This window comes from Macaca mulatta, chromosome 8 (assembly GCF_049350105.2).
Source record: "Macaca mulatta isolate MMU2019108-1 chromosome 8, T2T-MMU8v2.0, whole genome shotgun sequence".
Classification (NCBI taxonomy): Eukaryota; Metazoa; Chordata; class Mammalia; order Primates; family Cercopithecidae; genus Macaca; species Macaca mulatta.
The window spans coordinates 17377768-17403489 of NC_133413.1; the positions used below are offsets into that span (position 1 = coordinate 17377768).

The 25722-nt window shown below is 41.3% G+C and overlaps 1 protein-coding gene across 2 annotated transcripts in view; it reads left to right on the plus strand.

Annotated features, from left to right (window-relative positions):
• TUSC3 (tumor suppressor candidate 3) overlaps nucleotides 1-25722 on the plus strand; it is a 309201-nt gene that overhangs the window by 241662 nt on the left and 41817 nt on the right. Inside the window, exon 10 of one of the 2 annotated variants that reach the window (XM_077942416.1) lies at nucleotides 24451-25459. The exons of the other annotated variant lie outside the window; for it this stretch is intronic. Within the exon in view, the coding sequence (XP_077798542.1) occupies nucleotides 24451-24691 (241 nt within the window). The 3' untranslated portion in view covers nucleotides 24692-25459. Of the gene's footprint in view, nucleotides 1-24450; nucleotides 25460-25722 lie in introns of those variants that run through there. 2 annotated transcript variants of the gene reach the window in all.

Below are 25722 nucleotides of genomic sequence, written 5' to 3' on the forward strand. Positions count from 1 at the left end.
CATGCCAGGAAGTGAAAAGAGCTAAATTCAGTCCTGATCATCTAATTCATCCTCCTGGATAGAGACATTTCAGAAGTTCTATGCTGCATGATCCAATTGCTTGTTTGTTTAAAAAAAAAAAAAAGAATTTTTAAATAAAAATTAAAAAAAGAATTTTATTAGCTAAAATATTTAAATGTATTATATGACAAGCAATTTAACTTAAATAGGAATTAATTCTTTATAAGTTCTTGAGATGTTTTCAAAATTATGTATTTGTATAGTTACTCTGACCAAAACTAATAAATTTTGTATACAATGAAATGACTAAATTTAAACCTTTTAAATTTAAAAGATTTTTAAATCTATACTATACTCCAGTTTAAGATGGCAGACTAAGCACAAATGTTTCACACCTCTAAAGAGTCCACTGCAACTTCATTATACGCAAGCTTGTCCCAGATAAAAGCCGAAAACAAATTTTAAATTGAGGCCATATGACACTATCTCAATGAAGTAGTAAGTTATTAAATATTATCCTGAAAATTTATATGAATTGAAAACATTCTTCTGAAAGGTACAGTCTGTCTCTATATAGACTACTTTTAAGTGGAAAATATTTTACTGTCTTTAAAATGAAAGACAAAATAATGTGAAAGCTACGAAAGAGAAAGTACTCAAAGGACAGTAGGAAAATTGAAAATTCTTGTTTTTCACAAAGATTTGCAATAGCAACCATTTCTTCTCTTTTAATCTAGAACCAAACAAGGATGTAGAATAGAGAAAAAAAGATTGCCTGGTGCATTTCTAGTTCCCTTATTTTTCACTCAAACATGCACGCAGGTAGACACACTTGAAACATACAGAAAACTCATTAAAGACAGACTAGGGTGTGCCAGGTGTGGTGTCTCACACCTGTAATCCCAGCACTTTGGAGGGCTGAGGTGGTGGATCATGAGATCAGGAGTTCAAGATCAGCCTGGCCAAGAGGGTGAAACCCTATCTCTACTAAACATAAAAAAAATTAGCCAGGCGTGGTGGTGGGTATCTGTAATCCTAGCTCCTTGGGAGACTGAGATAGGAGAATGGCGTGAACCCAGGAGGTGGAGGTTGCAGTGAGCTGAGATCGCGCCACTGCACTCCAGCCTGGGCAACAGAGCTGTCAAAAAAAAAAAAAAAAAAAAGACTAGAGTGGAATAAGATGGCATTCGAAGGTAGTAGGGAAGTCATGAACTTAATAACTTTGGGTCTGTGGTTTGCTATACTCAATGCTTTTTATGTCCTTTTAAATTTTACCCACCCTACCACACTGCATCTCAAGACTGAGAACTTCGGCATTCTCCAGGATATCAAATATGCAGGTAGCTGTATTTTCACTTCATCCTCCTGTGAGTTAATTTATAAATTTCCTCTGGGTAAAATCAGGCTACCAATTACATCATTTTCAGAAAAATATTATTTCATTTTGTTGTTTTATATAGAGTGTTAAATTCTTAGAGTTCTTTTAACTTAGTTTCAAAAATAATTCTTACATGTAAGCAAGCTATTTTTACAATCAGCATCATACGCACTAATTAAAGAATAATGAAAATATTCATGTGCTGATTAATGTTGGATTAGAATCAATCCTTGACAATAAAACTAGGCATGGAATATAAAATGCAATGAAAATACAAAATACATGATGACTTGGTCTGCGTGAAATCCTGTCAACGGATTATATATTTATTGTTGATTGTTGTATTTCCTAGAGTATCTGTGCATCAGTCTATTAAAAAATTTGTCAGGAAAATACATTATTTGAGGGATTTTATGATGTCAATGAAAACTTTAGAATAATAAGACCACTACCAGTGACTTCTGTATATTTTGTCACAAAAACCGATCAGTTCTTATTTCTATGATATGTGGTTCCCAAAGATGAGAATTTGATCCTTTCACCTCATAGGAGCTGTTTCCTAGATCGAATCTTAATATGCAACAGAAATCAATCGACCACAGGGTATCTACTGTTACACAACTTATTCCTCTTTCTTCTAGATTGAAAGTGTCCATGAAAATATAACCTGCTTCCCAGAGGTGATATTAAGACCGTTCACATAATTTCTTCCCATTCTTCAAAGAATTAACATGTGCCAGGTTGAACTTTAGTCACAAGCCCAATATTTATTAAGAAACATAATTATTTACTACTTGGAGAGACGAATGAGATTATGTAGTCATACCAGGTAAATTATTATTCCTCAAATATTCCTATTCTCTCTCATTTACAAAGGATAATTCTGAAGAAGTACATAACTTTCAGGGGAACATTTTCAAACTCCCTGAATGGTCTGACCTGCCCCCTGTCCCTCTGTAGTCCTTTCTTTCATGGGGTTGATGAGCGCTTTAACGGACTACGCCTGTGAGGACTTTTGAAAACCAGACAAGAATATTTGGGAGAAAATTCTGACTTGAAAGGCATGTTTAGACCTTGAACACTAATTAAACTAAATTCTGGTTGTTTTACATTAGAATACAAGCATTCTTCCATTCTTGTGGTGGAGGTAAGTGCTTATTTAAGAGTTAAATTTTACCTGTAATCCCAGCACTTTAAGAGGACAAGGCAGGAGGATCGCTTAAGGTCAGGAGTTTGAGACCAGCCTGGCCAACATTGGGAAACCCCGTCTCTACTAAAAATAAACAAATTAGCCGGGCATGGTGGCAGGCACCTGTGGTCCCAGCAACTTGGGAGGCTGAGGCAGGAGAATCTCCTGAACCCAGGAGGCGGAGGTTGCAGTGAGCCGAGCGCGCCACTGCACTCCAGTCTGGGTGACAGAGTGAAACCCCATCTCAAAAACAAACAAACAAGCAAACAAAAATAAACAACAAAAAAAGTTAAATTTCAAAACTGGTTACAAGAAAACTAAAGAAAATCGGATCCTAGTCCAGACTGCCTACCTGAGGGCTGATGGAAGCATCAAGGAAGCATACTATCAGGTGAAAGGTTAATTTCTCTCTGCAGCCTTTTATTTAATCAGTCTCTTAGTTCAAACAGAGTGTGCCAAGAATGCTGTAGGTTCTCAGGAAACAGGGCTTAATGGCACTGATGATGGCACTGAGAGATGCTAACATCCTCATCGTTTTAGACTAAGTAGGTAAGTTGGAAAGCCACTCTCTTAGTAATGAGGGCGAGGGGCTTGGAAGAAGTTATTATTGGTGTTTCTACGATTCTCAGCCATTTTGGGATACAAGATGAGTCTCATTGGCAGGTGTTAGATTATTAGGAAAATTAAGCAGATGGCACTGGCAAGCTACACCTCCCCTTTCCTCAGCTGCCAGGAATTCTTACCCTCAAGCTTAGCTTCACATATGCTTGTTTAAAAGCTCTTGCCATTTCAAGGAAACAGAATCCGTGTCATCATTCAAGCATGCCCATGACTATGAACCAATAGCATTATCCACATTTTCTCAGAGTGTTAAGCAAACACCTTTCTGTTTTCTGTGTGTCACCCAGAACCTGCCACAGTGCATTCCACCGAGGCGGCTTATGTCACTGACTCAGAGGAGCAAAGTGAGTGTATCTCAGCAGTTGTTTGCAATGTTCAGTGTACCGTAATATGGATCTGATATCCTGCGTCATCACACAGTCAAGAGCAGCCAAGCCTCCAGTCTCTACACAATGAAATCATAGAAAATAGCATTTTCAAGAATGGTGTTTCATATCGTCTCAACCAGTCGACTTTGGTAACATTATTTTTGTTTTTTTAATTGTACGTTCATTTATCAGCCAGTCTTCAGAGACAGCTCACAAGTTTGACAGAGGATCTCATACAGATGCCTAATTAAATAATGAAGCCATGAAATTTTAGGAATTAATAGCATTCTGAACGTTCAAATCATTCTAACAAAAATAAACAAAATCATATAACCTGTGACTGTGCCAATTACATAGATGTATATGCAGAGAGAGATTATATATAATTAAACTACAATCCTAAATCTATTGCACTGAACAAAATTTAAAAGATCTATCAAACATTTGCCAGGAGCCGAGAACTATGAAATGCACTGGGGCTGCGATAAGAAACAGGACATATAGAATCCCTGCTCTCAATGACCTTAAAAATAACAAGGAAAACGAAAAGCAGATGACAATGAAAAACGGTATGGAAAGAAGACACCCAACTGATACAGGGCAGACACGCCCCCAAATTGGGGCTTACCCTGTCAGGGTTCTTGACTCTACCCAGGAAAGAATAAAAGTGAGCTGGTGGTGGTAGACAGCAATGTTGATTGAACCAGAGCTGTTCCTTGCAGACCAGTGCTAACTCCTAGGCAGTGCACCCAGAGCCAGAAGCATATGGGTTGTGGGCAGCCGTATTTATACCCACTTTTAATTATATGCAAGTTAAGGGGCAGGTTATTCAGAAATCTCTAGAAAAGGGGTAGTAACCTTGGGGTTGTTGCTATGAATAAGGAGTGGTAACTAACGGGTCGTTGTTATGGCCTTTTTTTCCCCCCCAAGAGAGAGTCTGGCCCTGTCGCCAGGCTGGAGTGCAGTGGTGCGATTTTGGCTCACTGCAACTTCCGCCTCCTGGGTTCAAGCGATTCTCCTGCCTCAGCTTCCAGGTAGCTGGGACTACAGGCACACACCACCACTCCCAGCTAATTTTTGTATTTTCAGTAGAGATGGGGTTTCACCATGTTGGAAAGGATGGTCTCCATGTCTTGACTTTGTGATCCTCCTGCCTTGGCCTCCCAAAGTGCTGGGATTACAGGCATGAGCCACCATGCCTGGCCTTGCCATGGCATTTGTAAACTGTCATAGTGCTGATGGGAGTGTCTTATACTAATGAGCAGTGAGGGTAACTAGAGGTTGCCTTCAGTGGCACCTACTGTTTCTGGCCAGTTTCTTCACTTCATCCTGTCTGACCCAGGAAGTAAGGCCTGCCAGTCTCCTACCTCACAACCTCTACCTCGAAGGGTAGAGGTACCGGTGCAACGTTTAGTGATACTGGAAGGATGGTAGGAGTTTGCCAGGAAAAGCACACAAATTATAGGAGAACTGGTAAAAACTCAAACTTGAGAATCAAGGTATATTTGAAGATATGAATTTAGTTCAACATGGCTGAGATGTCACAAGTGAGGAGAGGAGGGGGCCACACAGGTGACCGGAAGCAACTGTGAGGTTCATATCCTGAAGGAGCCTGAAAACTTGAGGAATAGATACTGAGCCCATCAACAAGCCACTGAGGTTTTTAAGCACGGGAGAGGCGTGGTTCAATTTGCATTTCAAAAGTGGCACTTACACTACCACACGGGGAACGGATTGGATGGGGGCAAGTATAGAAGAGACTGCAGTAGTCAAGGTCAAAAAGTGAACGAACTAAACCCAGGGTAATGGAAATGGGGATGGAGAGAATAGAGATTTTATCTTAGAAAAAAATTCACAACATTCCCCCACGCAAATAGTTGATGGGAGTTGCCAGCTGAATTACCGTCGCCAATCTGTCTGCCCTACTGTTTACCTATTTGCTATTAGAGTTGCTGATGTAATGATGAAAAATAACCAAAGGCAAAGATAACACGCTAACTGGGTAACCAGCCCTTTAGTGCCCACCCACACTCCTGCGCGCACACACACACACACACACAGACACACACACACGTAGGCATCTTGAAATATGATTATCCATAGTGGAATATGATTATCCATAGTGGTAAAAAGCAATAATCCTATCATTATGCACAAAATTATTAGAGGTCCTATGAGTTGTTTTACAATATGTTAATTTATATGCATAGCCCTGCTCCTCTGAATGTGTGGTTTACATTGCATTGTAAACTGGATTAGAAATCATCTGATCCAGTTTCTGCTTGGATGACAAGACTGGGGAGACCACTGTTTCGAGAGATACTGCTCCATCATTGGCCAGCTCTGTTAGAATTTCTCTTTTATATTAGGCCTGATTTTCTCCCGGTAAGTTTCACATCATTGCCAATGCTCAAATACAAAACCATTCCCTTTCTTCTTGTCTTACATGTAGGAAAAAATAATTGAAAGTGAGAAATTGAGAAAGTTCATTTAAGCTCTGCCTTTTACGTTGTAAATAATTGACTGCTTTGAACTATTGGTAAGGTCATAGGTCTTCTATTGATTGTTTTTGTATCTTCATAAAATAAGTACATGCTCTTTCACCATTTCCGCTCATCAACCGGGCTTCAAACAAGCCATGATCTCTCAGGTCATCCATGAGGCCAACCTGCATCATCTGTCTTCCAGTGTGAAAACTCAACCCGTGACAAAGAAATTACTGAACTGTTTCTTAGCATTTAAAGGAGCATCCAAGACATTCCTTTTTCTTTCTAACATAAAAAAAGCCATAGATGTGTAGGAGACTGTCGTGGTTCATGGGTTGGATGTCTGTTTGCCAGCTGGATTTGTACTTGGAAAACAAATGAATCTCTGATTAGCCAACCTGTAACACACACACACACACACACACACCCTCTACCCACCTTTAATGGAAGTCATCATTTATTTAATATTATGAACACCTAATATGTACCAAGCAATGTTTCAAACTTAACATTGTGAATGAGGTACAAATAGGTTGGTTCTCATATTTCTGTGTAAGAAACAAGTAACATCAAGACAACTAAGTTAATAAGAAACATGCATAGTGGTGTATTCAAGGCAAAGAATTAAATTGGGCTGATGTTACTGAGTGGCCACTTTCAAATGGGAAAGAGATTTATCTCAATAGATCATTTTTGAGATACAAACAGTGACTAGCTTACTTCTCACCTGTACTGACAGTTGAATTTTAGCCTAGAGTAGAAACACACAGCCATAATGAGAAGTCTCATATGAAATTCATGATCCGGGACCTCTAGAGGACACTTGACACTGCTGAAAATCATATTGCATTTTTCTAGTCCATTGTATACCTACTTCTTTTCTTTTCCCTTTTTTTTTTTTTTTTTTTTTTTGAGACAGAGCCTAGCTCTGTCACCCAGGCTGGAGTGCAGTGGTGTGATCTCAACTCACTGCAACCTCTCCCTCCCAGGTTGAAGTGATTCTTGCGCCTCAGCCTCCCCAGTAGCTGGGATTACAGGTGCACACCACCACATCCAGGAAATTTTGGTAGTGTTAGTAGAAATGGGGTTTTGCCATGTTGCCCAAGCTGGTCTCAATTTCCTTGTCTCAAGTGATCCACTTGCCTCAGCCTCCCAAAGTGAAGGGATTACAGGCATGAGTCACCATGCCTGGCCACCTACTATTTCTGCATAGCCCCAATATCTCCTTTTCTCAACCTCTCTAAGGAGCCTGCCTCCTGTTTCTCTGGGGGAAAACAAAAATAAAAGCAATGAGAAGAGATGTTTCCTAAGCTCCCAACAACCAATCCTACCCATTTTGCTGCCTTCTCCTGCTGATCTGGAGGAAGAACTTCCTGTGCTTCTATGTAAGGTGCCTCTTTCCACTTTTGCACTAGATCGTTTGCTCTCTGACTTACCCTGAGATATGCTCTCCTGTCTCTCTGATAGTTCCTTCTCTCCTCAGTCAATCTAATCATCCATCATTTCAGCCCACCACAGTATGGAGACTCTGTTTCTTCTCACACAGCAGCATCCAAGTCCCCACAGTGACTACAAGACTCGACATGATTCAGCCTCAGTACTTGCATGACCTTAGCTCCTCCTCCATCTTCATTCCTTTTCCCCTGTACTCCAGCCATGCACACAGCATAGCACACTTCTACCTCAGGGCCTTTGTACTTATTTCTTCTGCTCTGACCTATCTTCCCCAAGGTATCTACACAACTCACCCCTGACCTCTCTTCTTTGTTCCCATGTTGCTAGTGCGATGTTCCCTACACCTGTGTAAAATCCCCACTGTTATTCTGCCATTCACTATCTCTCTTGCCAGCTGTTTTTTCTCTACAGCATTTGCCATGATTTGAAACAGCACTTGGTTTATTTATTTACATAATGTATAGTCTGTGCTCCTACGCCCTACTAGAATATAAGTTCCATGAGGGCAGGATTTTGTATTAATGCATAGCTTCTTTTGGGGTTTTATCCCCAAAATGTGGAGCAAAATCTGGCACATACAGGGTCTCACTAACTGCTGAATGAACTGAATGCATGCAAGACATAGCTAGTCTTTTTAGAATCATGGGAAGGAACATTTCAGGCAGATGTCATAGCTCATAAAATATCCCAATAAAGGGGAAAAGCTTTGTGTGTTTGAAGAAACCAAAGGTCAGGGTGGCTAGAGCAAAGTGGGAAAAGAGAAGAGTGGTCCAAGATTCTTCCTCCTAAAGAACAAAGTCAGTTGACAACTACCTTTCCTTGCCCCGAGTGTTGCCTGCTATATCCTGATGCTTTCTCCCTCTGCTGGACGGGACCTCCCATTATTCATTACTGAATGAACTACACATTTCAATTACAGCACTTCTGAAACACAATACATTCTACTACATAATGCAGGATAGAATTAAACTTACAGAATCTGCTTAGGACCTCAGCATCATTTGGGCCCTTGAGAAACACTCTCTCCTTGGTCGTTTTTGACTCTCTGCCTCATCCCATTTTTTTGAGGATCCACCTTTTGTTGAGGATAAGTCCTTCCACAATAACACAGCCACTCTTATTTTCTTTAGTAAACTTTACCCTACAGAGGTGACTGTTGGGCCTTCCATCTTTCTAACTGCAAAATCAGACTGCATGTTTATATACAAAATTGATGATTCCTCCCAAATAGAGGGATAAATCGAACATAATTTGAATTCACTGGAACTTATTGTCAAGAACTATAAATGGTTTGAGATTCTCTCCTTCTTGCAATCCGACAACTTAGCTGGCCACCATTTCATGAGGTAGGTAGAAGGCATTAGGTTCCTTGTTAGAGATAAAGGATGGTTTATTACTCAAAGCAATAGCCGAGCCAGAATAACAGTAATTTTTTTCTGGTTTCATAAATGCCAATTCTTAGGCAGCAACACAAAGAGGGCCCCATGACACCTGCATGTGAGTGTGCTGCATTATAGGAGAGGAAACCTAAGCTTTGGGAACCCACATTTTTTATAATTGACAGTAAGCATGTTTGCCCTTTGATCCACAGGGGGGAAAATACCTTTATTATACCAGACAGCAAATATGTCTGTCCTTTGCTCTAGAGAGAAACTATCTTCCATGGCTGTTTTCTGGACAAACATCCTCTAAAAGACAATCCAAAACAAAGAAAGTCACAAGATATGGATAAATGTAAGAATCCTGTGATGGGTTATCTCCCAACATCTACCCCTTGTTTCTCTACCATCCTGGATTCTGATGAATTTTCCTTGAGTATGCCACTCTAATAACCACTCTAATTAATCTGACAGAAAGAGGTTGGAACACATACTTTCAATTTGTCTTATGTAGTACTTAATTGAGGCTATTACCAACAAGACTCCAAGCAGCAGTAGTGACCTCAATTATGGCTCCTGGGATCCCAGGCCTAACCAGCTAAACAAATCCCATAAACCATCAGTTTCTGTATCGACCTTTTCACTTGACCCAAGGCATTAATCCACGTATAGCAGGATGTATTAGCATTTGCACAGACCCTGCCTTGGCTTGCAAGCAGAAAATATAGGGCAATGGTATCATCCATAACAACCCTGGCCAGTGAGCTGAAACTGATTTGATTGTCTTCCAGGGCAAAGTTGGCACCACTGATCACTTGAGCTAAAATCAGGGACAAATTTTGTATCACCATTTCTAATTGAAGGACTTCCAATGCACAGATAACTGCCCACAGGTTGCACATAAAAAAATATGTCAGTTACCCCTCCAGGAAGCTCTTTGGATAAACCAAAGACAGCCTCATTTTGGAGGGATCCTTGAGGTCATCTGAGAGGTTTCTTATGACCACCCTAAGGTATGAGTCACCGTGTTTTCAAGGAGAGAGTAACAAATGCGTGGCTTCACACAAGAAGCACAGTTCTTGTGAGGACATGGAGTCCCTGGAAAGAAGGCACTGTTTACATTTGTTGGAGTGGCCCAAGTAGCACCCACATCAGTTTTTGGGCAAAGGTCCCAGGGCCTCCAGTGTGGCTGCCCAAACGGCTGGTGAGCCCTGGCATTTCCAGATCAGTTTGCATAATGCAGTCAATCCTTATTCTGGAGGGACTGCATGACGCCAGCCAGTCCAATCTGCCCTTTATGTTCATGGGGGGCATTTTTCTACCCCCCTAGAATGCCACAGGGTCAGATGATCAAACTCAAACAGCCACAGTGGAACCTCAATTAAATCAAGAGTGGTGAAACACCACCACCTGACTGCTTAGTGTAGGCTTCCAAGAATGGGTTTGTGCAGTACCCCAAACAATGTGGCCTCACCTTCAGGTAAGCTGTTTGTTCAGCTTCCAGCAGGAGTCCCAGGTCTGGCTTGCATGGTGGCTTCTGCATCAGAAATACAGGGTCCTTTCCTCTGTATCCAGTCTATGTCGGTGGATATGTTAGCAGGCCTGATACCATGATGGATTCAGGCAGCCAAGGTGACATCCTGGGTGGTGCAAGCTCAATCAGCTGCTCACTTCCGGTGGTCTTATCAGAAAACAGACTCATGTGGTGTATCTACATGAGTGGTCCACATGTTTTGATTAACAGCTGTGAATTATTTTCACAGTTCTTGATCCCAAAAAGGACATATTGAATCTGTAGGTCTGTGGTTTTCCAAGTGGCATGCCAAACAGCTGGGCCACTGGGAACAGCCTAAGAGTCAGTAAAAATCTAACAAAGTTCACTAAGGACTATACTTGCCAGATCAAAGAGAATGGCCTTGAGCTGTGCCCACTTACTAGAGAGAACCACGTTCATTTTCTGCATAGCTGCCACTAAGATTCAACAGCCCCAGCAGCCTTGCTGATATTGTTGTAATTCAACTCAGCCAAACCATCAGTGAACCAGCCATAGGCATTTAGGGGACCACTGTGGACTGAAGGCTCCATTGAGATAGCAGCTTAGCCTCAGGTGACAGAAAGGGAGATAAAGAATCTACCAAAAAGATAGTTACCATGTTTTATGTAAAGTTGCTGCCAGGATGCTAAGAAAGTGCTGAGGCCAGGCTGGTGGCATTCATAAATATGCTGTTTCCTTTCACCAGCCAAGGCTTGTTGGGCCTTTCCCAACTTGTCATTGATTCTGAATTGACCCACCCACCGCCAAATGACAATATCAGTTCAGCAAGTCACAAGACCTCTGTAGGTCATGTTTTTTAGGTCAACAAGAGCCAGAAGCTGCTTTATAAAGGGCGTTATAATTTGCTACTTTGAGCCTCTGGTAGAGAAGCGGTCTCCATTCAGCATACCCATTGGGGTCAGGACTTATCCTCTCCCTGGCTGCACTGTCTGTCTCAAGGAGTGGACAAGTCCAGACCCTAGTGGGCACCTCTGAATGGAGGCAGCTTCTCTTTATCAGAGGCACAAAGTAGCAAATCATTGGTCACTCAAGATGGATGTTAAGGCTGTGGGTTCCCAGAATGGAAAGCATATTTCAGTTTACTGAACACCTTTCAGTGGAGACTGTTGGTTTAGGCCCTATTCAAATTATGCTTTTTGGATAAGCCAATGTAAAAGATAAGCAGATCTCCCAAGAGAGGTACATTCTATCTCCAGTTCTTAAAGAGCCCAAAAATGTGGCATCTTTTTGGTTCTTGGTTTTTTTGTTTTTTTTTTTGACTTTAAGGTCTGACGAGACAGCAGTCTTCCTTGACTGCCAGAGGGACTCAGCATTGTGAATCCACCCACATTGTTCCATGAAAAACTTTACTTGGCAAGCAGTTCTTTTGCAGTTTTTCAGAATTTATCAGTTACTCCCGCTAGAGAAAGTGTGATAATACCACAGTCAGGGCCATTGAGGATGAATATTCTGACTTGGTAACATACACATAAGAAAAACTTTGGAAATTAAAGAACAGAGACACTTGTGCTAAATCCTCACCTGCTCCTTGGTGACAAATTGCAGGGAAGTTTAAGCAACACCCAGGGAGTACGGCAGCCATACATTGGAGACCTTCCCACGTGAATGAGAACTGATCCGGATGCCTTGGTGCTGGGCCTATGGCAAAATAGGTTTCAGCAGTATCTAAGACAACACACCAAGTGCTATCAATCTGTGTAATGAATTCAATCACCTTTACAATGTCTGCAACTGCTGACGCATTTGGAACAATAACTGAATTCAAGTTGATTACTCCTGTGAAACTCTAGTCCTGTTAAGTTTTTTCCACTGACTGTATAAAGCTGTTGTATTGGGCTAATGCATCTCTTGCTATTCTTTCTACCTCTAAGTCCTTCAACAAGGCTATGATCTTCCTTTCCCCCAAGATGCTGTATGATTTCTGATAGAACACCTAGGAGAGGAAAAAAACATAAGGTATGGAGCTATTTCTGTGTCCCACTAGAAGTTCTCTACGTGTGGCTCTTCTCAGTCAAAAAAATTGTCTCTGGCAGTATGGGACAAAGAAGTACAATCATATGACACACCCACGTCTACTATACATTCATATGTACAAGCATCAACAACAGAACATTGACTAGGGCCATAAGGTCACGTTAACCTTCTTTTCGCACCGTGAACCCTTCCCCAACCTCATTAGCTGAATCTACACCCATTTTCTTTCATGGGTCTGCATAGGATAGTTCCCTAGGTGCCCATACCCAAAAAGCATAAAAGTTTGAATCCTTCCCCTGTTCAAAATTCCCAAACATATTCCAGTAGGTGGATATAACCTTTGATTCCACCTTGGAAACAGACCTCAACTCCACCTCTAATCTTCTGTCTCCTTAAAGTGGCTGAGATCAGGGTAGAGAAAGAGTGAAGGATAGCACAGACAGAGGGAAGCTCTGTGCAAGTGGCTTCACATTTACCTTTAGTTTTGAGCAGTATAGCAGCAGCTTTGGTTCAACCGAAGGAACTGCAAATATGTTCATCCCAGCCAATACTCTCCTGGGTGGAGGGGTCCTCTTGTTTACACCATGAGAACCCCAAAACTCGTCAGCAGTCACACTGTTTTCCAGCTGGGACCACTAGGTTTGCATCCTCAGGCCAACTAATACTTGACTGGCTCTTACAGGGGCAACATTTTAAAGGAGGTCCCTTTAATATGGGACACCTGCAACTCTATTTTCATGCTAATATCACTTAAGCTCTTGCCTTATTTCAATATAAAGACTATAGAAATTTTCCATGGTGGTGAGGCTGCCCACAAGAATTTATATAGATTTCATTGGGTCAATATCTCATTCTCCAGTGGGTCTCCTTTATCAACATTGTAAATCCAATCAGGAGCAGTAAGAGTCAGAATACTAGTCAATGTCTCTTCTATGGTTTCTCCAAGAGTTTAACTATATCAAGAAATCTCCTTGACAAGGCTAATGCTCCCTTATAGCAGCCAGGATGCACTGCAAAACAAACAAACAAACAACAAAACCCAAACAAAAATAACCACCTCTAAGTCCATGTACAGTTGTCTTAAGTGGATCCACAATTGGCCCGGTGAACTGCAGGAAGGACTGAACTGGAAGAGGGCCCAGCTGCTACCATTCCTCCTTAGCATACGTCTCAAGGGAACCAGCCAGCGCTCTAACAATTAGCCTAGTTCAGCCCCTAATCATGGTCCCAAAGATTCCTCCTTTCACACTCAGTGTACACATTCAGCTATGCAACTGTTGTCAGAAAGAGGTGGAAATTTTTGCTGACCTAAGATAAATCTTAGTACAGGTTGCTATAATTCAGTGCACCCGATTAACCATGAGTTTCTCAAGGAAGTTCCTCTGCCTGGAGGAGAGTTGACAACAATGACAGTATTTGTTAGATTTTTTGAACCTGCTTCCTCATATTGTCAGCTGTGACCACCTTCCCAGTTCCTCATCAGTGGGCAGTGGTGAAGTTCTATTGATTGTCCAGCTAACCATACAATTTGGTCATCATATTTACTATCAATTCCCATGGACTTTTCTCAAGCCTTGTTCATCAGCCCATAAGGTCCTCATTGTTTTCCTTCTAGAAAGGCAAACCTTTTTCAGCATCCCACATTTAATGCCAGAACTGCTGAGAACTATGAATGGTCTGAAATCTCACTCTCATTGCAAGCTAACAAGTGTGGCTGCCCCAGTTTCATGGATGTTGACAGACCTCATAAGATCCCAGGTCATAGATGAAAAACAGTTCATCGAACAACAGCAGCGGCCAGAACATGTGCATGTTTGTGCCGGTTTCCTGAGCTCCTTGTACCACAGGTCAACACAAAGAGGGTCAGATGGCCCCTGCACATTCAGTAGGTTGCACTACAGGAGAGGACCCTGAGAGCTTTGGGAACCCCAATTGTTTATAACGGGCAGCAAGCATGTCCAAGGGGACATACTCCTCTATCTTCCAAGGTTATAAGCAAACATCCTTTGCTACAGAGGAGACACTACCTCTATGTCCATAGCTGCTCCTTGAATGGATAGTCCAGAACACAGGGAAATCAGTGCCACGCTCCCAAAACTTAGAGAAACATAAAAGATTCATGGCAAATTAGCTCTTTGTAGCTTTCTTCTGACACCACCACTTGACAACATCGTAGATGACGTTTTCTCTTAGGGTGAGCACAGTAGCTCTTGCCTGTAATCCCAGCACTTTGGGAGGCCAAGGTGGGCAGATCGCTTGAGCCCAGGAGTTTGAGACCAGCCTGGGCAACATGGCGAAAACCGTATCCACAAAACATACAAAAATTAGCCAGGTGTGGTGGCTCATGCTTGTAGTCTCAGCTACGTCGGGGGCTGAGGTGGGAGGATCACTTGAGCCTGGGATGCTGAGGCTGCAGTGAGCTGAGATCATGCCACTACACTTCAGCCTGGATGACAGGAGTGAGACTATGTCTGGAAGGAGAGGAGAGGAGAGGAGAGGAGAGGAGAGGAGAGGAGTGGAGAGAGGAGGGGAGGGGGGAGGGGGGAGGGGGGAGGGGGAGGGGGGGAGGAGGGGAGAGGGGAGGAGGAGGGGAGGGGGGAGGGGGAGGGGAGGGGAGGAGAGGGGAGGGAAAGACATTTTCTCCTAGGGATGAACAGATTTCAGAGCAATACTGATTTTATGACTACTTATCCCCGGCCTGTACTATCTGCTCACCTGTCAGCCTGCTCTGCAGAATGTAGAAATATAAAAGATGCCTTCTTAGTATTTTATGCACACTGAGACATTCATGGCACAGCTATAGTAACACCCTTTTTCAAACACAAGAAACATACAACTTGTTCTTAACCTGCTACAGTTTTCATTGTCTTCTATTGGTCTCCCTCCACACCCTAAGATTCTACAGCATGCTTCTTCTGAAAACTCCAAGCAATACGGCTAGAGACTTTTCTGGTCACTTAATCATCTATACAACAAACATTTATTGAGCTCTTATTACATGCCTGCACTGTTTTAGCTGTTATAGGAAAGGGGTCCCGATCCAGACCCCCAGAGAGGGTTCTGGAACTCACACAAGAAACAATTCAGGGTGAGTTTGTAAAGTGAAAGCAAGTTTATTAAGAAAGTAAAAGAATAAAAGAATGGCTACTCAATAGAGCACTCCCAAGGGCTGCTGGTCACCCATTTTTAGGGTTATTTCTTGATTATATGCTAAACAAGGGGTGGATTATGCATGCCTCTCCTTTTTAGACCATATACTTTAACTTCCTGATGTTGCCATGGCATTTGTAAACTGTTGTGGCACTGATGGGAGTGTAGCAGTAGGGACAACTAGAAGTCACTCTCATCGCCATCTTGGTTTTGGTGGGTTTTGACCAGCTTCTTTACTGCAACCTGTTTTATCAGGAAGGTCTTTGTGACCTGTATTTTGTGCCAACCTCTTATCTTATCCTATGACTTTGAATGCCCTACCTGTCTGGGAATGCAGCCCAGTAGGTCTCAGCCTTATTTTACTCAGTTGCTATTCAAGATGGAGTTACTCTGATTCAAACGCCTGTAACATAGCCACTGAGGAAAAACAAAACAAAACAAAACAAAAAACCTGTGAAAACTGGCAAAAGTCTTATTTTCATGGAGCATGCATTTTATGGGGCCCGGGGAAGACTGAGATAAACAAGTAACTAACTAAATAAATAAAGAGCTAAATGTAACGGAGAAAAATAAGGTAAGGAAAATAGAGGAACTTAACTGGGGTCCTGCTGCTATTTTGCAAGATGGTCAGGGATGCCACCTAAGATAGGGTGATGTTTGAGCAAGACCTAAGATAGCTGAGAGTGACTCATGTCACTCGTTAGCCCGCGCAGAGAGAACAGTGAGTGAAAGACCTTAGGGCCTGAACTTCCTGGGCATTTTTGAGTCACACATAGAGATTGTGTGGCTGGAGCAGAATAAGGACTGTGTCATGTGCTAAGAAATGCAATCAGGGGTCAGGCCTGTGGCTCACACATGTAATCCCAGCACTATGGGAGGCCAAGGCTGGCAGATCATGAGGTCAGGAGATTGAGACTATCCTGGCCAACATGGTGAAACCCCACCTGTACAAAAATTTAAAAAAATTAGCCGGGCATGGTGGCTGATGCCTGTAGTCCCAGCTACTTGGGAGGCTGAGGGAGGAGAATGGCATGAACCCGGGAGGCGGAGCTTGCAGTGAGCTGAGATCGCACCACTGCCCTCCAGTTTGGGTGACAGAGCGAGACTCGGTCTCAAAAAAATAAAAAATAAAAAAATAAATGCAATCAGGGAGGTGGCAGGTGGTGTCATTAATAAGATTCTAAGCCATTGTCAAGATTCTTGAATCTTATTCTGAGTAAAAAGTAAAGTCAGTTGAGGGTTTTGAGCAGATGAAAGACTGCTCGGACTAATCTTTTAAAAGGATTATTGTGACGGTTGTAAGGTGATAAACATGGTATAGGGATGGCAGTGGAACAGGAGATAAAACATGGAAGCAGGGAATCAGGAGGGATTTTATTAAACCAGGGGACAGGTGAGGGTGGCTTGAATGCGGAAGGAGGCAGAGCAGCACTCAAAATAGGTGGAAAAGTAGAGGGTTTGGATATGAGGAATAACAGGAGGAATCACGGATGATGGCAAGGTTTGTTTGTTTTTCTTTCTGAGCAACTGCTTGAAAAGAGTTTTCACATAACTTAAACTGACCTCGGGATGATTGCCAGAAATGAAGTAGAGTGGGACGAGGAAACAGGAATTTGGTTTTATTTATTTTTTTGAGACAGATTTTTGCCTTTGTCGCCCAGGTTGGACTGCAGTGGTGTGATCTCGGTTCACGACAACTTCCGCCTCCAGAGCTCAAGCGATTTTCGTGCCTCAGCCTCCTGAGTAGTTGGGGCTACAGGCACAACACCATGCCTGGCTAACTTTTGTTCTTTTACTAGAGATTAAATTTCACCATGTTGACCAGGATGGTCTCGAACTCCTGACCTCAGGGGATCCACCCACCTCAGCCTCCCAAAGTGCTGGGACTACAGGAGTGAGCCACCACACCCGGCCAGGAATTTCGTTTTAGACATGCTAATTTTGAAATGTCTAGTTGATACTCGAGTGGGACTATCCAGTCCACAGTGTGTATGGGAATCTGGAGATCAGAGGAGAGGTCCAGGCAGGAGACAGAAATTTGGGAATTGTCAGTCTATATATGTATTAAAAGCCATGGAAAGTAGACGCGATCACCTCGGAAAATTGTGTAGATACAGATATGGACAGACAGACCTCAGAGGACATTTAACTCTGAGCACTTGGCAGATGAGGAGCCGTCAGCTGCAGAGACTAAGAGGCTCGGCAATGAAGCCGGAGAACTAAAAGGCAATGGCGTCCTGGAAGCCAAGCGAAATAAATGTTTTGAAAAGGAGAAGATCATTGGCTAAATCAGATGCTGCTGCTAAGTCCGGTGACGTGACGGCTGAGTGCTTGCTCATTGGATCTGGGACTGTGAAGATTCTTGGCCACCTTATCAAGAGCGAGCGCAGTAAAGTGGCTTGGCTGGAGTTAGTTCAACAAACAACACATGAGTATTTGGAAGTAGGGAACTTACACAACTCCTGAAAAAATTGAAAAAAAATGTTCAGTTAAGATGCAAAGGGGCTGGGCACGGTGGCTCACGCCTGTACAATGCCAGCACTTTGGGAGGCCGAGGTGGGCGGATCAGGGCAACGTGGCAAAACCCCATCTCTACAAAAAATATAAAAATTAGCCAGGTGTGGTGCTGTGCTACTGTAGTCCCAGCTACTCAGGAGGCTGAGGTACGAGGATTTCTGGGGACCAGAAAGTGGAGGCTGCAGTGAGTCAAGATAGTGCCACTGCACTCCAGCCTAGGTAAGAGCAAGACCCTGTCTCAAAAAAAAAAAAAAAAAAAAAAAAAAAGCAAAGGAATGAGACAGTAACTGAATGATTACAAGGGGTCAAGGGATTTAAAAAAAAATATATATATATATATATAAGTACATTTTTTGCTGTTAAAAATGATACAAGACAGGTGTCATGTAATAATGCAAGGAGGGAGGCAGAATTTCTGGGGCAGTGTCCTGGAAAGGTGAGAGGGGTGGGATCCAGAGCTCCGGTGGGGCATCTAACTCTAGGGTTTCTCACTCTCCTAATAGACTGAAAATGAACAACTGTTCTCATTTTCATGGGTCACAGTCAGGTTTTCCTGATAGTAAAGTTAGAATTATTCTAACCTGGTACAAAAAAGGACATAGTCTGCTTCTGTTCTGCTAGGAAATCCCTTTCCTTTGATGAAAATTACCTCCAATGCCACAGGAGGTGTTGGTGTCTTTTAAAGACCCAGTGCTTGAGCAATATTTAAAACACGTTATTCACATGTTCAGAATCTAACCTGAAGGGCCCAGGAATGGAGAAGGAAAACTCACTGGTGAGAAAGGAGGTCAGACAAAGGAAGTAAGCAACATCAAAAGTGCTCACCACATTCACAAGTTTGAAACGCACAATTTTGCAAGGGTTCATTTTAAGTACTTTTGCCTGTTCGAGTTTTGTTCCTGATGTGAGGGGAATAAGAGACTCAAATAAATATAAACATTCACATTGAAGTGCGTGATTTAAAAAGTCATATTAAGTCTAGCTGATGAGATCTCAAAAATATGGAATAGGGATCATTTATTACCTGTAAATACCGTCTGGCAGACTTGTATATACTCATTAATACACAATCTCCTAAATTAAGATGCAGAAAAGTCCACCGCAAAGTTGCCTGAAAATGAAGATGGGAGAAAATGTAACTCTATCCCCCAGAGACTAATAAAAATCATAACTACAGTTATTCCTGACAGTTCACAAGATGGTGTTCAACTCCCAGCTAACCACAAAGACAGGCATTTGGTGAAGATATTCAATCAATCTCATTATCCCAAGCCCTTCAGTATTTCTGAAACCCGCTGGATTTCTAAACATTTCATGGATACATTTTTACTATTTTGCTTGGAGCTTAAATCCTGAAAGCGTTTTTGGGAGATTGGTGGTATAGAGTTGAGGGGCTGTAACAGGAACAGTTTAAAGACTGCATCGATGTGTGGGGTGGCTGAGAGCATGTTTGTTGAAACTGTCATATTTGTGTGATGAAGGAGTTTCACAAATTATCTTGGAGAAGTCACTGGGCTCCACTGCTATTTTTGTTAAAACCTTTTCATTAGTCGCCTTGAGAAAAAAAAAAGAGAGAAATACAAAATGACATGTCCATTTTGGTATCTTGTGTTTATTCGTAAATATGATGGCTCAGTGTCTATAGATGGCTGGGTAAATTGGGGGCAGTATATGGCAGGCAACGTGATCAAACACCCAGAGAAGCATAAGGATAAAAGCACTGTGAGGGTTATGAGAGAGCTGTGCAGGGCTGGGTGTGGCAGTCCATGCAGAACGTACCCTCACTGTGCTCAGAGGGGTTCTAGAGGCACAAGAGAACCTCAAGAAATTGAGTAAACAAGGATCCTGAAGGCTAGAGTGGGGATTTTGAAATGGGAAAGAGGACTCAGAAACCATGGGGAAAAGACATGAACAGCTGCAATTAGATTTGCTTTTAGTCTCTTAGCTCTTCCTCTCAGGTTCCAAAGGTTTCACTTCTGATCAGCTGTTCTTCGAGAAGAATCTCGGACAATACTTGCATGGGAGAGCATGTGGAGCTGGGAAGCTGCAGTGCTGTTAAACGTGACTCTTGTTCTGTTCGTGCGCTTTTGAAGACACACCACATAAGAATAGAAGGAGGGATGACTGAGACTTTGGTTTTGGAAGATGATTCATTAAACATATTTTAATCCGCAATAGAGAGTGGTGCTGTAAGAGTCACTGGGTGAAATCCCATCCCATTATGGATATGAAGAGCCCTAAATAATTATCAGGTAATTAACACGCCTTCTTTCTTGTCTAAACATGAGATCTTAATAAAAGTTTTGCTTGTCCATGGTGCTTAAGTAAATTACACTGAGATTAAGCTACTCCTGAAAGATTAATTATGAAAATTGTATATAGGAAGAAATATAAATAATTGCAAAATTTCTTTTCTTTTTTGAGACAGAGTCTTGCACTGTCGCCGGGCTGCAGTGCAGCAGTGTGATCCTGGCTCACTGCAACCTCTGCCTCCTGGGTTCAAGCGATTCTCCTGCCTCAGCTTCCCGACTAGCTAGTATTACAGGTGCACATCACCAGGCCCAGCTAATTTTTTGTATCCTCATTTTTCCTCATGCTGGACATGGCTATAATTCATCTATTGAATAAACAAACACAGGGTTAATTACTTTTTTTTTGTCCAGAAATATGTCCCTACTGGTCATATAATCCATCTGTGGCCAGTCTAAGGATCATTAATCAGATAAACAACAAAATTCGTATGTAACTCAAATGAAGCTTATCTTCTCAAAAGAAAAGCCATTTGTGTCATCAAGTACCCAGAATGTGGCTAAATGTAGCAGAAAATCACTAATTGCATTCATACTCAGTGGTCATTCCAGCAGAAAAATTTTCTTAAAAAAATCAAGAAGCATATGCAATTAGTAGGTGTATACTATGTCACCTGCAATAATTGCTGCATAAAAAGGACTTATTTTAGGTAAATGTGTAATTCAGTAAACAACTTATGGTAATACCAGCTGAAAGAAGACAGAGAATTAAATATAAGACCAAGGTCAGTGTTGATGTTCACTCCTCTCTTCTAAAAGTTTACCTTCTTAAGGTTAGTTACCTTCCTAAGGTTGGTTACCTTCTTAAGGTTGGTCATCATAACCAATGCACTAAGTGAACAGCAAGGGGTGAGTCATTTCCAAATTTCCTAAAATGTGCTTTATTAAACCAAATAGAATTTATCTTTCGGGCAATGCAATTTTGTGGCAATTTTTCATCATACTTTCCAAGGAAAAAAAAAGTAAAGCCTAATATTGCATTGAAATGCACAAATATATCTGAGTAAATGTAGTACTATCATCCTAATTAGACAGACAAGCATACATGTGACAAAAATCAATCACTTCTTTCAACATGCACTAGAACTTCTGAAATCAAAACATTTCAAATTGAAGATGAGAAAGGTCACAGTAAGCAAGGAGACCTAAAGAATTTAATATAACAATAAAATACATTTTTCTTATGTAAGGGTGAAATACAAACAAGCAGGAAATTTCAGTAGCATAAAAGGTTAAATAGATTTTTAATTTTTATGTTATATTTTACCTTAAGTTCTGGGATACATTGCTGAATATGCAGGTTTGTTAATGGGTATACATGTGCCATGGTGGTTTGCTGTACCTATTAACCTGTCATCTAGGTTTTAAGCCCTGCATGCATTAGATATTTGTCCTAATGCTCTCCCTCCCCCTTTTCCCCCACCCACTGACAGGCCCTGGTGATGTTCCCCTCCCTGTGTCCATGTTGTTCAGCTCCTACTTATGAGTGAGAACATGCATTGTTTGGTTTTCTGTTCCTGTGTTAGTTTGCTGAGAATAATGGCTTCCAGTTTCATCCATAACCCTGCAAAGGACATGAACTCATTCTTTTTTATGGCTGCATAGTATTCCATGGTGTATATGTGCCACATTTTCTTTATCCAGTCTATCATTGATGGGCATTTGAGTTGGTTCCAAGTCTTTGCTATTGTAAATAGTGCTGCAGTAAACATAAGTGTGCATGTGTCTTTATAGTAGCATGATTTATAATCCTTTGGATATATATTCAGTAATGGGATTGCTGGGTCAAATGATATTTCTCATTCTAGATCCTTGAGGAATTACCACACTATCTTCCACAGTGGTTGAACTAATGTATACTCCCACCAACAGTGTAAAAGTGTTCCTGTTTCTCCACATCCTCTCCAGCATCTGTTGTTTCTGACTTTTTAATGATCGCCATTCTAACTGGTATGAGATGGTTAAATAGATTTTTTAAAATGTTTGCACTGTTTACTCTGCTTCTAGTTTCTTTTGCTGTGCAGAAGCTCTTTAGTTTCATTATATCCTACTTGTCAATTTTTGTTTTATTTACAATTGCTTTTGAGAACTGAGTCATAAATTATTTCTTAAGGCTGATGTCCTGACTGGTGTTTTTTTAGGTTTTCTTCTATGATTGTTATAGTTTGAGGTCTTACATTTAAATTTTTCATTCATCTTGAGATAAGTTTTGTATGTGGTGAGAGGTTGGGGTTCTTCTTCTTCTTCTTCTGCATATGGCTAGCCATCTATTCCAACACCATTTATTGAATAGAGAGTACTTTCCTCACTGCTTGTTTTTGCTGATTCTGTCAAAGATCAGATGGCTATAGGTACACAGCTTTGTTACTGAGTTCTCTATTCTGTTCCATTTGTCTATGTGTCTGCCTTTGTACCAGTACCATGCGGTTTTGATTACTATAGCCTAATAGTATGCTTTGAGGTTGGGTAGTGTGATGCCTCCAACTTTGCTCTTTTTGCTTAGGATTGCTTTGGCTATGTTGATTCTTCTTTGGTTCTATGTGAATTTTAGAATGTTTTTTTTTCTTCTAATTCTGTGAAGAATGACATTGGTAGTTGGATAGGAATGACACTGAATTTGTAGATTGCTTTGGGCAGTATGGCCATTTTAACAATATTGATTCTTCCAGTCATGAGCATGGAATGTTTTTTATTTGTTTGTGTCATCTGTAGTTTCTTTTGACAGTGTTTTCTAGTTCTCCTTGTAGAAATCTTTCACCTCCTTGGTTAGATGTATTCCTAGGTAATTTGTTTTTGTGTGTGTGGCAATTGCAAATGAGAGTGTGTTCTTGATTTGGCTCTGAGCTTGAATGTTATTGGTGTATGGAAATGCTCTGATTTTCGTACACTGTTTTGTATCTGAAACTTTACTGAAGTTGTTTATCAGGTGCCAGGAGCCTTTTGGTGGAGTCTTCAGGGTTTTCTAGGGTATATAAAGTCTGCAAAGAGAGATAATTTGACTTCTTCTTTCCTATTAGGGTGTGCCTTTTATTTCTTTATCTTGCCTGATTACCTTGGCAAAGGCTTCCAGTACTATGTTGTATAAAAGTGGTTGAGAGTGGGTATCTTTGTCTTGCTGTAGTTCTTAGGAAAATGCATTCAGCTTTTGCCTGTTTGGTATGATGTTGGCTCTGAGTTTCTCATAAACGGATCTTATTATTTTGACGTATGTTCCTTTGATTCCTAGTTTGTTGATGGTTTATTATGAAAGGATGTTGGATTTTATCAAAAGCCCTTTCTGTGCCTATTGAAATGATCATGTGATTTTTGTTTTCAATTCTGTTGATGTGACAAATTTATTGATTTGCATGTGTTGAACCAACTTTGCACCCCAGGAATGAAGCCTACTTGATCACGGTGAATTAACTTTCTGATGTGCCACTGGATTCAGTTTGCTAGGATTTTTACATCTATTTTCATAATGGATATTGGCCTGTGGTTTTCCTTTTTTGTTGTGTCCTGTGAGATTTTTGTTTCAGGGTGAAGCTGGCTTGATAGAATGAGTTAGGGAGGACTCCGTCCTCCTAGATTTTTTTGGAATCGTTTCAGTAGAATTAGTACCAGCTGGTACTACCTAGAGGATCAAGGTATGTTTGAATTATGGTTTGAAATCACGTTTACATGTCAAATTTACAAAAAAAAAAAAAATCAGTTCTGAGCCAGAAGTTGTACTACTGAAGTTCTCTGGTATAATCATTCTCACCCATGTCATATCCCCTTCCTTAAAGTTGAGGACAGATGTTAGAATTTCAACAAAGCTGAGCTGTCCTCAACTTTGGAGGTGAAGGTAAATTCCATGGCTAGATGAGCAGTTTTAGCACATAGCATCATTTGATGTGGAGTCAGTGTCATCATTTTTATGAGGATTCAGTCTTTTATAAATGGCTTCAATAACATTCTGCTTATTTGCCATTTCACTCCCAGGTGGCAGGCTGGGGATTTTCTCATTGGCTAATGTGTACATCACATGGACTAAGTCAGGGACACCTTCCCCCTGCTTCTTTATGATTTTTGCTACTCTGCATTCCAGGTACTCGTCCAACTCTGCCTCCTTCTTCGCTGTTTCTGCTGATACTTTGGGTGCACTTGGAAAACAGATCAAAATCGCACTCATGTTGTCTCGACTTCCCTTGTATAAACAGGTGTCGACTACTTCATTGCAAACTTTCTCAGGATCATCAGTGACTTCAAGTCTGGATCTTAAAAAACCACAGAGCTCTTCATTTCTTATAACATCCCAGATATCATCACATGCAAGGATAGTGAACTGATCATCTTCTTCAGGTCTTTCAATATCATGGACTTCAGGCTCTGGTGAGACAAGCTGCTCAGTAGGACCTTTCCCATGGATACATTTGTAATCAAAATCCCCAAGGGCTATCGATACAGCCAGAGAGCCTTTCACATGCTGAGTCATTACAGAGCCACCTGCATTCTGAATTCATTCTTTTTCCAGCAGATTTGCAATTTGTGAAGAAATGAACTTTCTGTTCCTACAAAGTAAACTTCTAGAGTCTCTACAGTTGGTGAAATAAGCATGTTGGTGAGAAAGTAAGACACTTACAGCTGTTGACCCACTTCTATCTGCACCATCTTTCTTCTCTAACATAACTCTCATGTGCTCATCAATCTCCAGGAAACCTGTTCTGATTCCATTCTTTACATTTTTCACAGAAGGGGCTCCTGCAGACCCTTTAAAACCCTGGTTATTGGCGATGTGATCTAACAAATGCTCACAGCAGTATTTGGCAACCTAAGAACCATGATGCCCGTCCTACACAGCAAAGAATGACCATGTTTCAAGTCTAGTTGGCAAAGCAATCACAGCCCTATGTGCATCCTCCATTTCAATACGCCAACCTTGCATGCTGCTTAGCTCATATCGCAACTCATTACCCCGCCCCTAGGCATTATGCTCTTCCATCTTTGTTTGTCTAAAAATGCTCCCATTATGTCATAATCCTCTAGGACTGTATTAAAAAGTCAAAAACAACAACAAAACCCTAAAAAGTAAAACAACAACAACGACAACAAAAAAACAAGGCTGTGGAAGCAGGGAATGCTTATACATTGTTGGTGGGAATGTAAATTGATTCAGCCACTGTGGAAGGCAAAGAAATTAAAACTTTTAATGTCTCAAAGAACATAAAACAGAACTACCATTCGACCCAGAAATCCCACTACTGAGTATGTATCCAAAAGAAAACAAATCGTTCTACCAAGAAGACATATACTTTTATATTCATAACAGTGCTGTTTACTGTAGCACCATAATCAACCTAGATGCCCATCCGTGGTGCAT